At 28.1% G+C, this 12,756-nt stretch overlaps 2 protein-coding genes across 4 annotated transcripts in view; one reads left to right on the top strand and one right to left on the bottom strand.

The window, feature by feature from the left end:
- LOC108685640 (molybdopterin synthase catalytic subunit) overlaps positions 1-3,890 on the bottom strand; it is a 4,134-nt gene extending 244 nt beyond the window's left edge. The window contains exons 1-6 of one of the 2 annotated variants that reach the window (XM_018190527.1): positions 3,632-3,890; positions 3,258-3,402; positions 2,211-2,514; positions 1,332-1,521; positions 1,068-1,150; positions 230-514 (exon numbers count right to left, since the gene is read on the bottom strand). In XM_018190527.1, the coding sequence (XP_018046016.1) occupies positions 258-514; positions 1,068-1,150; positions 1,332-1,521; positions 2,211-2,514; positions 3,258-3,398 (975 nt within the window). In that variant the 5' untranslated portion in view covers positions 3,399-3,402; positions 3,632-3,890 and the 3' untranslated portion in view covers positions 230-257. Of the gene's footprint in view, positions 1-182; positions 515-1,067; positions 1,151-1,331; positions 1,522-2,210; positions 2,515-3,257; positions 3,403-3,631 lie in introns of those variants that run through there. The other variant, XM_018190526.1, reaches the window with a different exon arrangement.
- An 874-nt stretch (positions 3,891-4,764) lies between these two features.
- LOC108685629 (activator of basal transcription 1-like) lies at positions 4,765-8,402 on the top strand. 2 transcript variants are annotated; one of them, XM_018190511.1, is made up of 5 exons: positions 4,765-4,913; positions 5,025-5,243; positions 6,710-6,896; positions 6,978-7,270; positions 8,116-8,402. In XM_018190511.1, exons 2-4 carry the CDS (start codon positions 5,060-5,062, stop codon positions 7,255-7,257), a joined length of 651 nt encoding a protein of 216 aa, XP_018046000.1. In that variant the 5' UTR covers positions 4,765-4,913; positions 5,025-5,059; the 3' UTR covers positions 7,258-7,270; positions 8,116-8,402. The 2 variants fall into 2 exon arrangements, with proteins under 2 accessions (XP_018046000.1, XP_018045999.1); XM_018190510.1 differs by having other exon boundaries at positions 4,765-5,243.
- The last annotated feature ends 4,354 nt before the right edge of the window (positions 8,403-12,756 follow it).

The following is a 12,756-nucleotide window of genomic DNA, read 5'->3' as shown; positions in this document are numbered from 1 at the left end:
ACACACACACACACACACACACACACACACACACACACACACACACACACACACACACACACACACACACACACACACACACACACACACACACTTAAATATATTTAAAGTATGTAATTGTTTTCAAGCACATGTATGAAATAAGAAAATGCGTTTTTTTTCTCTTATCAAATTTTCTCTTGTCAAATTTTTATTAAATATATATAAATAGTAACATTGAAGCACATACTAGCTATGAATCAAAGTAAGTAGTAAAATTACTGCGTCCAAAAGTCCTTATATTCCGGTGATATACTTTCCAAATATAATATTCTATCTTCAATATTTTTCAATCTTTCGTAAATATCTTTAGGTACTGGTTTGTTAATTCCTATCATACGTTCTGTCACAGAAATTCTCTCGTCCAATATAGGGAAAGAATCCGAAACATCAAAGCTCATATTATTTGTAATTGGTTTGCATAAAATTGATTGATCAATAGTTTGAGGTCCCCACTCATTTAATACTCTATGAACTAAAAATAATTTCAGATATACACGTATATTAAAATTGCATACTTGCATATTTTTTAGTATATATAGAAAAAAAATAAAAGTAAGTGCTCTCATATGTATTGAGATATCATGATTAAAAATTAATTGCAAGTTAAATGTTAGACATAATTACAAATCTGGATTATATATAATTTCCTTTATCATAAAATTATACATTATATGAACAAATAACAATATAAATAATGTTACGATATTTGGATATAATTTTTTAAATTTACGAAAAAATATTAAAATCTAGCATTATCGAACATCTTAACTTTGATGTCAGAGACAAACAAGTTTATATAAATGATTCTTGCCAAATTATCTACATAAAGCCTCTTTCGAAAAAAAGGCGAATTTATGAAAAAAAAAAAATTCTATTAGATTGCAATATATATAAAATCTTATATAATAAATCGATATGTCCATAGAAATTAATGAAAAAAGTAAAATATTAATAATATAAACATATAACAATACGAAATCAAGTGGGCAATAAAAAATTAAATTATATACTACTTGTATTATTACCTTTTATATGACTCCTGGAATCTTTTCGTCGAATAAGAATGGCATCTACTCTTGCACAAGAATTTTCATTACCATTATTTTCACTGTAGATATTATTTATAGTAATTAGTTACAATAATTTCACCTTGTAATTATATCACTTATGTATACATACTATATATAATTACATACTATATATAATTACATACTATATATAATTATAATGAAAATTATATTAGAGTATACATGTAAATTCGTTTATTTTAATGTTAATAATGAACTGACCTGTAGCGACAAAATTCTTGAACATTCACAGTATTTACATGTTGACGCTTTCTTTCAATAAATGATTCTATTCTACGATTTAATTCTTCTGAATTCGCTCGAATTTGTACAAGGTTTTGATCGACTACATCTTTATTTGGTATTTTTTCATTTATATCTGAAGCCATCTGAGCTTCTTCGTCTTTTAAAACTATAGACATTTTCGAATTTTAATCTGTATAGTTAATCTATATGTTATGTTAATTATAGTAATTAAATAAGAATATATTGTATCTAATTATGTTATACAAGGGATAATTAAAACATGAAAAAAAGTTCATGTAAACATGCGCAAACCCACCGTTACTGAAATAATTCGCCCCTGAAATCCTGTTATTTTAGTTACTCTCAATTGTATTTTTTGTATACATAACACAAACAAAAAATAAACAGGAATTACTATATTTCCAGTTAGTTAGTTAAAGTTTATCTTTATTATAAAGATATCAAAATGCTACATTTAAAATGATTTTAGATTGATAGTTCAAAATCACTTTAAACGTTAAAAATAAAATATATCGTAAGAAATTTATATGAAAAATAAGTACTTAATGAAAGTGTCGAGGACTTATGGCAATCTACATCTGAGCGAGGAAGACTAATGTAAAAAAAAATAGATTTTTTTGGAAAGAAAAATATAAAACTAAATAAGTCAATAAATCAACGCAGATAGTCATGCAATGACGCAACAATACAATTGTAAATAAATCTAACTACATTTATTGTAAAGATTTCTTTCAATTAAAATATGAGCGACATACAACTATATATAGACTAGCAAATATTTAAGTAGACATGCATAAGAAAATATTCAGAATTGATAATTAAAAAGCTATTTACTATTTATCCAGTTACACTCTTTATTTTGTTTCCATTGTGGTTCTCCTGTTTCGTATACTTCTTTTTTCCAAATGGGCACTGATGCTTTTAACGCATTAATAGCATATTCTACTGCCCTCAATGATTGCTCTCTATGGGGAGAGGAAACTGCAATTACAACGCTTGCTTTGGATATCGGTACTTCTCCAATACGATGATATATGGCGATGCCTTCTACATCCCATTGTGAACGAATTTTGTTACAGATATTAGTCATCTCTTTTAAAGCCATTGATTCATAAGCTTCATATTCCAATTTAATTACCTATATAAAATTTCAAAATAATTGAATTAAATTTACAAAAATGTTAATAAAAGGACTATTATTCATAAACATTTGTCTGCAATTATTTTAAAAAACAATTTTTTATTAATGATTTCTTGTTATTTTATGAGTAAAATCTAAGAGATTTAGAATATTTTTTTCTTTCGTCCAAACAATAGATGACATTTTCATCTCTTATGTATCTTTCTTTTGATTAATACAAATTATATAACAATGCTCTAAGTTTTATTTATATGCTTTGTAATATAAAAGATAATTTATTTTCTTTACATGTTATACTGACTTTTATCATGTATTCTTGTGATTGTATTTTTTAAACTTAAAATCTATTTTATGGTTATTTGTTTAAAATAACAGAACACAAATTAATAACATTACAAATCAGAGTAATCATTTTTTATGAATAAAATAAGTAAGTCAGTAAAGAATTATTATATGAAAAAAATTTTCAAATAAAACAAGAAAATTGTTTAGCATTTTCTTATATTATATATCTTATATTTCTTATATCTTTTTTTTTTTTAAGTAAAAATTATTAAAGTTTGTTCTCATCGTTAAATAAAGTTTTCATATAATCTATATAAAATTAAATAAGGATGAAATATAGTTTTATTCTAAACAAATTTATGCAAATATTCAGTATTTACATAATATATTAAAATTGTTAGATAATTTATTAGACAAATACTTAGAAAAAATTTAAATTGATTTCTGCACTTTACCTTTTTATTTTCAAAATTATCTCGAGTAATTCCAATAAAATTAGATATTGCTCCACAGTTAGGAAATGTCACTAGCTCCATGATTTCTGCAATATTTAATTCTTCTTGTTGCAACTTAACAAAATTCTTTAATATCTCCATTATCCTAAACAAATAATATGGCACAATTAATTTTATTTATTATTTAACATCTGTTACATTTTTTGAGTTGTTAATTGACATTAAATATGTTAGAAAATGTCTTAATAAAAAAGTTTAATGTATAAGTTTAATGTAAAAAAATATGGGTTTACTTAACGTTCAAGAAATATAGATAAAATATAAATATAAAAACAATAATATAAATTTATAATTTAATTTGTTATTAAACAAACCTCCGCTAAGTGGTGGAATAACTGCAATTTTATCGTTTTCCGATAGTATAAGAATGCTATTTGGAACAACAAATTCGTCGTTTACAGCTAGTATTATTTGATTACGTATACTTTCTAAGTCAAAGGCATGGACTATCTTGTCAAAAAGATCAGCAGATGATAATTTTTTTTGTATAGAAAGCTTACATTCTTTACTGCCAACTAATTCACGTGCTTTAGCAAAAAATAAGATTGTTGCTTGTATTTCAGTCTTATCCATCACAAAACATGAAGAACATGCTTCCTGAAACAATTTAAAAATATATAATTATGCTATCAAGACATTATTATAATAGCTTTTCATCAACATTTGTGACACATCAACAAAACACTAAGTTTATTTTGTATCTAGTAATTAGACTCTTAACAGAGACTAACAGTATTTTCAAGTAGAATTATAGCAGAGTGATGTAAATTGTCAACATTAAATTTATCATTTACTGAAAATTTTGTAAATACATTAAGTGACAATAAATAAAAAAATTACTAAAATTATTAAATATAAAAAATTAAATAAAAAAAGAAACAAAATGTACATTTAATAGATACTCAATTCCTGCTGCTACTCTACATTGAATGACTTGCAAATCTGCTTAATTATTTGTCATTTTAGCAAACTACTATAGTTATATTTCTGCTAGATTCTGCCGATATCCTATATCTTGTTTATGCAAAAATTTGCATAAATTTGCGACAAACATTGTACGATCACATTTTTTCAATTAACTCTTGTGATTGAATGCTTGAATACTTTTCCATTTTATTCTGACAAATAGCAATCTTTTTCGTTCTGATGTGAACTTACTTACATTTCCTCGTAATATTTGTTATATTTATATAACCATATTTTTCTAATCTTCTTACCTTCAATTTCTGATGAAATTTGTGTTTATTAATTACGTTTTGCACAAATGAAAGAATGTGATAGAAAAAATTTTGCTCAGTAAAGCAAGATATTAATCATTGAAGTATCAGTATATCATTATTGAGGTTACGAATCGTAACTGACATTACCGACAGTGTAGCTAACTGCGCATGCGCTATGATCACACTTTAATGGCATCAAGGAGAGGGTAGTGAAGACTGCATCGAAATTAACCAATTCTCGGATCTTCGCCACTCTTTGGAAATTTCGGCTTCCGGCAAAATCATGGTCGTGAAGTGCATGGACGCCATTTTGTTATTCTCGATCATTCTTGGCTTGGTCAATCTGTGGCGAAGACGGGTGATGTGAACAGTATCGGTTCGTACTAACAATATTCGCTGTGTAATTAATCTTGGCGGTATCATAACCAGATGCTATTAATCAAAGAAGTTATTTAATTAATTTTGAATAACTCAAAAATGATTCAAGAAAATTCGAACGAAAGCAATGAAAACAACCATGCAATGGATTGCGATGCAGACGAATCGACACAAATTCAAAAGAAAGTCCAGAAGAAAGGTAAAAAGGTTAAAAGAGGAATAATTTATTTGTCCACAATTCCGAAATATATGAATATCATGATGATCCGAGAGATATTTTCTGCTTATGGGAAAGTGGGCAGAGTATATCTGCAGCTAGTCGACAATGGTTAGTCTTAGATTTTTATTATATCATTTATCATGTGTGTTATATAATCTAATGTAATCAAATCTCAAATTTATGAGTCAATTCTAAGCAATTCTAAGAATCGTAAGACTCGTAACGTGTTTTTGTAAAACTTGTAAGAACTTATGACTAATATTCTAATTTTATTATAATATATCTAATTTTATGCATATGTATTGTAAGATGTACGATTATTTGTAAATAATTTGTAAAATCTACGATTTTTTGTAAAGTTTATGATTAGTAAGAAGCTGATAAAAATATTTTATAAAGCATTTAAAAATTCTTACAAGTCTTACAAGAATATTACGAGCTTTACGATTCTGTTTAAAATTTAGGCATTGCAATCTTTACGGTTATATAAGATAGTTTAAAAAAAATTCTTTCGTTGATTGTACTATGGGCTGTATTTAGAAATTTCTAGTTGTGACTGCATCGTTTTGCCTTCTGTTTAAAATCTATTTTCTGTGACTGAACTAATACATTTTTGAAGTGAGATAAGTATGTATCTGATATTTGTTGAAAATGAGAAAGAGAATTCTAGAACAGTAGTGCAGAAACAAAAATAGAATATAGATCTGTTGTTTATTCCTGCTATCTGAACTGGTGCACATGGTGCAATAAGTTGAATCCAATATATATTTGTTTCGCTTTAACTTATTGCACTGTATGTCAGGGGCGTGATTCTGTAATTGTCTTTACACACCGTAATTGTCTGTAACACGCCTACAGTTGTCGATGTGTCGTTGCACAGATATTTTATGGTGAAAAAGCTGTGCAATGACATTGACAACTGTCAATAGGCTTGTAAAACATTTAAGAATCCTCTACATAGAAGTCGTAGATGGTCGTGGATGGTCTTAAGTCATAGGAAACTGACTAATTCTAATCGAGTATTCTCTTTATATTTGATTATGATTTGTTGGTTTCCTACAAGTTAAGTCTCGACCATCTACAACTACTTATATGTAAAGGATCCTTTACAAAATATCACCTCAGTTCTGAGTGGAATATATCGGAATCCATTCTGACTTGTTTTATAATAGGTACTTAGTGCAGAAATAAAGTGACACAAGTGTCGACACGAAATGTATCTTTCCTTGCATTCTGTAAGTAACAAAAACAGAACGATATTTATGTCGATTTGTGTCACTAAATAGAATGCATTCTTTATCTTTGTGTAACATTCGGTGATAATAAATGAAATAAAATTCCCTGAATTTCTAGTATCCATGAGTAAACGCAACTTTGTTCCAAAAATTATATTTGTAAATAATGTAAATTGAATAATCGAATAATTAAAATTCCTGCTTTTTATGTTGTCTTATATAAACAAAAAATTATTTAAAAACTTAAAAAAATATATTAATTAAAAAATCAATTATTTTAAATTGTTGATTATAAATATAACAGCATTAAATTTAAAGTATTGTAAAACATTTATATAGAGACACAATCAGTGAAACATAAAAAGAAAACCAAGAAAGTAATCAAGCATTTTACTGAAGGTTGGATAGAATTTGAAAGTAAAAAAATAGCAAAATTTGTAGCAGAGACGTTAAACAATACCCAAGTATCCACGAGAAAGAAAAGCAAATTCTATGATGTTATGTGGAATATAAAGTATTTGCCTAGGTAAAATAAGAATTTTATTTTATTTATTATTTTTATTTATTATTCATTTAATTAATATTATTTACATTTTCTTTTTTACAGATTTAAATGGATTCATTTGAGTGAACGATTAGCATATGAACGTGCAGTTCATAAGCAAAGACTTCTAACAGAGATAGCACAAGCTAAGAGAGAAATTAACTTCTTCTCATATAATGTAGACAGAAGTAAAAAGCTGCGTAGAAAACAAGAACAAGGGGAAGAGACAACGTTTGAATTGCCTGAAGTTAAGCAAAGGGATACTGATAATGAAATAAGGAATAGGAAAGCAAATACTCAAGTAGAAGACAGAACAGAGTTCCTTAAATCAATATTTGGATAAAAATTTTTTAAATGTAATTATATTATCGTATTTATAGTGATTAAGATATGCAAAATAATGCAGTATTAATGTAATATTTTATTTAATACTTATTATATCATATATTAAATATTAAAATTAAAAAATTCAAAATTTAAAATCGAAATATCCTAAGGCTCAAAGGAATAAAAATTCAAATTAATATAAAAGAGGCAAATAAGCCTCGCAAAGAAATCAATTGGTAAAATCAAATGATGTGTGAAATTCAATCAATATAATGATATATATATTTCGATCTTCACAAGCATTCAGAAGGTTGAAATGTATGTATCATGTTTATATATATTAAATTGTGAGTGTGGCATGGCAGATAGCGCACTAGTCTATTATGTTTAAAGCTCCAAGTTCAATAGAGACCAAAATATTTACACTTATGCCTCTTCTCGAAAGATCGGCATCTCCTCTCGAGAGTATCCTTACCCACAGAAATATCTGTCGAAAAATTTTGCCATTCCGAACCGGCATTAAAACTGTAGGTCTCATATGCTGTGGTAATTGAATAATCGAATCCTTTTGTATTTGAATTTTTATTAAATATTAAATTTTATAATTATATTCGTTACACAAATGTTACATAGTTATTTATTATGTTACATAATTATTTAATTAGTTTTATTTTAAGTCAAATACTATTTAAAAAACCTATTTTTACAAATAGTAAAATATTATGTGAATGTAAAGAGTAATATCAATATGCTACACTAAAAAAAAACAAATTGTGATTTGTAAAGAACATAATTTATTATTTGTTATGCAAAAAGTATTTTATTGCTAATTACATATTATTTGCTAATTACATATGAATTAATGTTATTACAGAAAACTATATAGAAGAAAATTACGGAAATAACATTCAGTAAGCAAAAAATGTTTACAAAAGAGGCATAGTTTACCATCGATGAAGAATTCAAGACATTATCACAAGAAAAGGATGATATTAGATGAAGCGGTTATTGTATTAAGTCAACAGCGAAGTCCACGGCGTTGACGTTATCTACAACAAATATGAACATGATTAAAATAGGAGGTAATTTTTATTTTAGTTTTTATATCTCTTTATTGTTTAATTAAAATTTCGTATAAAAGGACAAAATAACAAGTGATAGCACCGAGTTTGCTATTAGAAACATTGTAGTAAAGATTAAAAACGAAAACTTTATAAAAGCTGTATATAACAAATGAAATATTATGCAATTTCCAATAGTATAAACAAATCAAACTTTATTTTATTTCTATTAATTCTGCGTATAAACCTTTCAAATTATGCTAGCATAAATGACCCGTTTACACGACGTCAATGAAAAACAGCAATTCACATGCAGGGTTAAACTCAATAATAAAAAATTTTATTTTTTTAAATTTTAATAACATAATTGAAAGAGAAAAAATATTAAAAAAGAGAAACTATAATATAATTATAATTATAATTATAATATAATTATAAAAAAATTACGTTAGAATTACGTTAGAAAAAATAAGGAAGGAAAAAATATAATTACATTAGTTGCAAAACATAGATTGTAACATAAAAAGACTGCTGTCATGGAAATTATTTATACGCTATCAATAACCTGGAGTTTAAAAAAATTTTTTGACACTGAATTCATACAGGATGTAATTCATAGATTAAACACGTTATGAGCAAAAAAGTAAAAAACAGAATATACTATTTAAAACGATATATAGTATATTCTGTTTTTTTACTTTTTTTGCTCATAACAATTTATTTCAATGTTGATCAATTAATTAAGTCTTTAAAACGAGTTTAATATTTTCCTGTGTTTTCACCAATCTGTTTATCATCATTTGTATCCTTTTTTTCTCAGAACTCGGATCGTTCTCAAAAAAGATTCTCTCTCCCCTTTAAAACGAGTTTAATATTAAACTTTATTTCGTTGGCTAATAGATTTATTTATTTATTTATTTATTTTTTTTTTTTATGTTTAATTCCATATTTGATAGATACATTTTAAGCAATTCAATTTGCTGTTATAATGTACTCGTATAGCAACATGTAACGTATTTATTTTCATTATTTTATACATTTTGAATTTGTCGCCATGATATATTTTATGGATTTTTAGCAGACTTTTATTTACATTTTATCAATGGTTTTTTTATCAGATGGTTAGTAATTGGTGCATTACTAATTGATTAATGCTGCTTGGCTAAGTACACCAAGCAAAGAATTTTATTCGTATAAATTATGGGTATTTATTCCTAAAGGACTATAGAATGACTATTAATGATATTAATAGAAAGAGAAGGAAACTCTAGATGTTACGTGGCATATATTATTGTAAATGTCGCTCCAATCAGATGTTGTGTAGTGAATAGTGATCCAGAGATCTTTCAACTTTTCTTATTCATTGAACATTAGTACAGAGAAATTCAGGCAAGATCTCAGTCTTAATGTTGAATGAAGATTGCTTCGTATCGCTCGCTCTGTAGACTCGACTACATATCGCTCGCTCTGTCGACTCTACTAAGTATTGCTCGCTCTGTAGACTCGGCTTGTTGTTTTCTTATGAAATCGTTTCGGTGGCTCGATTACTTCTGAACCCGAGTCGAGAAGGTCTCGAAGTTATATAGTCGTTTTCGTAGCTAGTATCAAGTACTCTAGAAGAACTTTCTGTAAGTTTGGGTCGACAATTACAATTTCGTTTTTAAATTTAATGGATAATCTCTGTTTGTGACGCTGGTGTCACCTTGTAAGAAAGGTTCACTTGTCAAGATGGTGTGTACTAACATGTGTATTAACGACGACTCTTTTTGTTGTAACAATTTAAACTTGTTAGTTGGAATGAAGTTTTATTCGAAGCGGGCGATACTCATAATCGATGACGGATACGTTCGATTATTCGATTAGACGCGTTCACGTATAACTTGCACTTGATACGACTTGGAATATCCTCTCGCAGCCGTTAGGCAGAATTCGTATTGCGAACAATAACTAGACTGGCAAATCTCACCGGAAACTCAGGCAATTCTCGCATACTGAATGCCTTCGCGGTATACGGTAATGTAACTTGATAAAACACAGCGTTGATATGCAATGACACTTCGGTATGGTTCGCTCTGACTATTCGGGATAAGATCCGTTAAGCGTGAGTATATCGATAGATGATCCGTATTGATCGGGATCGGGAAGTGAACTGAACTCTCGCGTGTGCGCGATCGTCAGCGCGATCACTTTTCGCGCAAGGGGGGTCGTGCTATTTGAGATAGACAGCGTGATTAGAACAGGAGCGAGATATATGCATGTTTTGAATGAAATGTCGCAGGCATGTTTGAACAAAGATAGCCTTTATATTATCTATCTTTATATATCTATATATTATCTAACCGTTATATATCTATATCTTTATATTATCTGACCGTTTACTTGCCCATCCCCGAGAATACATTGAAATTAACAATGATTCCGGAACAATTTCAATCGTCATAGATGTGCTTGGCGTGAAACTTGTGTTTAGATCCACTTCTATGAGTGCAGGAGAACTTGCCAAAAAAAAAAAAAAAGATTCTTTAACATTTTTCCCCTGCATCATTGACAATTGCGCATGTTTTGCTGAAGCTTAATCAGTTTGTTAATTGTCATAGAGACTGTTTTTTAGGAGAGCTTCCTTTTATTTTGACAGTATCAACTGGCATCGGCAATTGCGCATTAGGATTTTTATGGTTTACTTAGGTAAACCATAAATTAGATTGCCTGTTATAACGGACAATCTGTTAAAGTAATGTTGTTGCTAAATAGAATAATTCGAATTACATTTATATTTTATCAATGTCTAATCAATCAAATCAATGTGTAATCAATCAAAAAATTATATTTTACAATGTGAATAATTCGAATTACAATTTATATTTTATCAATGGTTTTTTTATCAGATGATTAAATAATATAATGATCATAATATAAAACATGAAAGAGTGTATTAATGTTACCTGTCTTCTGCATATAGAATCTGTTTTTTTTTTCATTCTCTTCGGTTTTTCTGTCGCAGAAGTTAGATAGGGGGTATATCCTTACTTTCAATAGGTCATTCTTCATTTCTTCAATTCTATTTGTGGATTTTTCATCTCCCCATCTTTATTAAACCAATGATTATTTTGCATGTTTTGAAAACAAGGATCCAGTCTTAATCATGATTTAAAATAATCTTAATAAGTAAGGAGCATTTAAAATTACGCAAGATCTATGTGTAGTAAATTTATTAATCTTGTTAAGCCGGTTCTACATTAGTTGCAAGCTAATCGCAAGTTTATTGCGACAACTAATATAAAGCATTGATTTCAAAATGCAAGCTTCAAATTGACTGTCGCAACAAACTTGTGATCAGCTTGCAACTAATGTAGAACCGGCTTTATATATAAAATTCTTATAACTCATCTATAGATGTTTCGACCTCTATCAGGTCATCATCAGTATCTTGCAGATGAAACAAATATTTTTTTTATTAATTGTACAACTATACAATGAACAATTATTATTAAATTCGTTAAAGTTATTTTCCAAATCCTGTAGATATATCAACTTGCATGTAAAAACCTATCATCGCTCTTCATCAATTTTTATAGTCATGATTTGTTGACTTGTAACTATTTAATTCTCTTCAACAGAAATAATTATTCCTTCATTATTGTTATTAATTTCTTGTTTATCATAATGCGGGTTTATTATAATGCAAGGCCTCAATTCTTATAACCCGTGAAAGAACACTTACACGCGGATCTTGATAATTTTCCGGTACAGAGTGATACTCAGGATGCTCTTGTATCCATCGAGAATCTTCTTCTTTTGTAGCCTCGTTGACGAGATAAACTTAGCCAGTTGGCAACTTACCTCCAATCTTTCACAGGAGTCAGTATGGTAAACTGCGGAGACGGAAAGAATCTGTCAAGAAATACATGGAAATCAAATTCCGTGATGTTGTGATATTCGCGTACTAAAGCATGTAAAGTTTTTGTTTTTTCTAGGATTTGCCTTAGAAAAGATCTGATCTATTGTTGATTTCTGTTCATGTAGAGTAAATATTTTTAATGATAAAATGTACAAAATAAAAAATTTTTTTTTGGATTATGTCTGGGAATTCTATGTTTCGCTCACTGTGCGCCAACTATCTGTTCTACATATGGTTTCATGCGTTCATTTATGATGTTTGATAGTATTTTATATACACTATTCAATAGTATAATTTCTCAATAATTCTCACATTGCATTTAATCTCCTTTTTTAAGGTATATAATTTTTTTCAATTTTAATAGAATCTGTTAATTTAAAATTAGATTGGTTAATTTAAAATTACGCTGAGATAATGATAAGGATTCTATGATTCAATACTTCCATGGTATTTAATGACTCTAAACTCTGCTGTATGTATACATGTGTGCGTGCGTGCATGCGCGCGCGCGCGTTGTGTGTGTGTGTGTGTGCGAGAGAGAGAGAGAGAGAGAGAG

Source organism: Atta colombica, unplaced genomic scaffold (genome assembly GCF_001594045.1).
Source record: "Atta colombica isolate Treedump-2 unplaced genomic scaffold, Acol1.0 scaffold155, whole genome shotgun sequence".
Lineage (NCBI taxonomy): Eukaryota > Metazoa > Arthropoda > Insecta > Hymenoptera > Formicidae > Atta > Atta colombica.
Note: the sequence above shows the minus strand (reverse complement) of the source record. Positions and strands in the feature narration are given on the sequence as shown.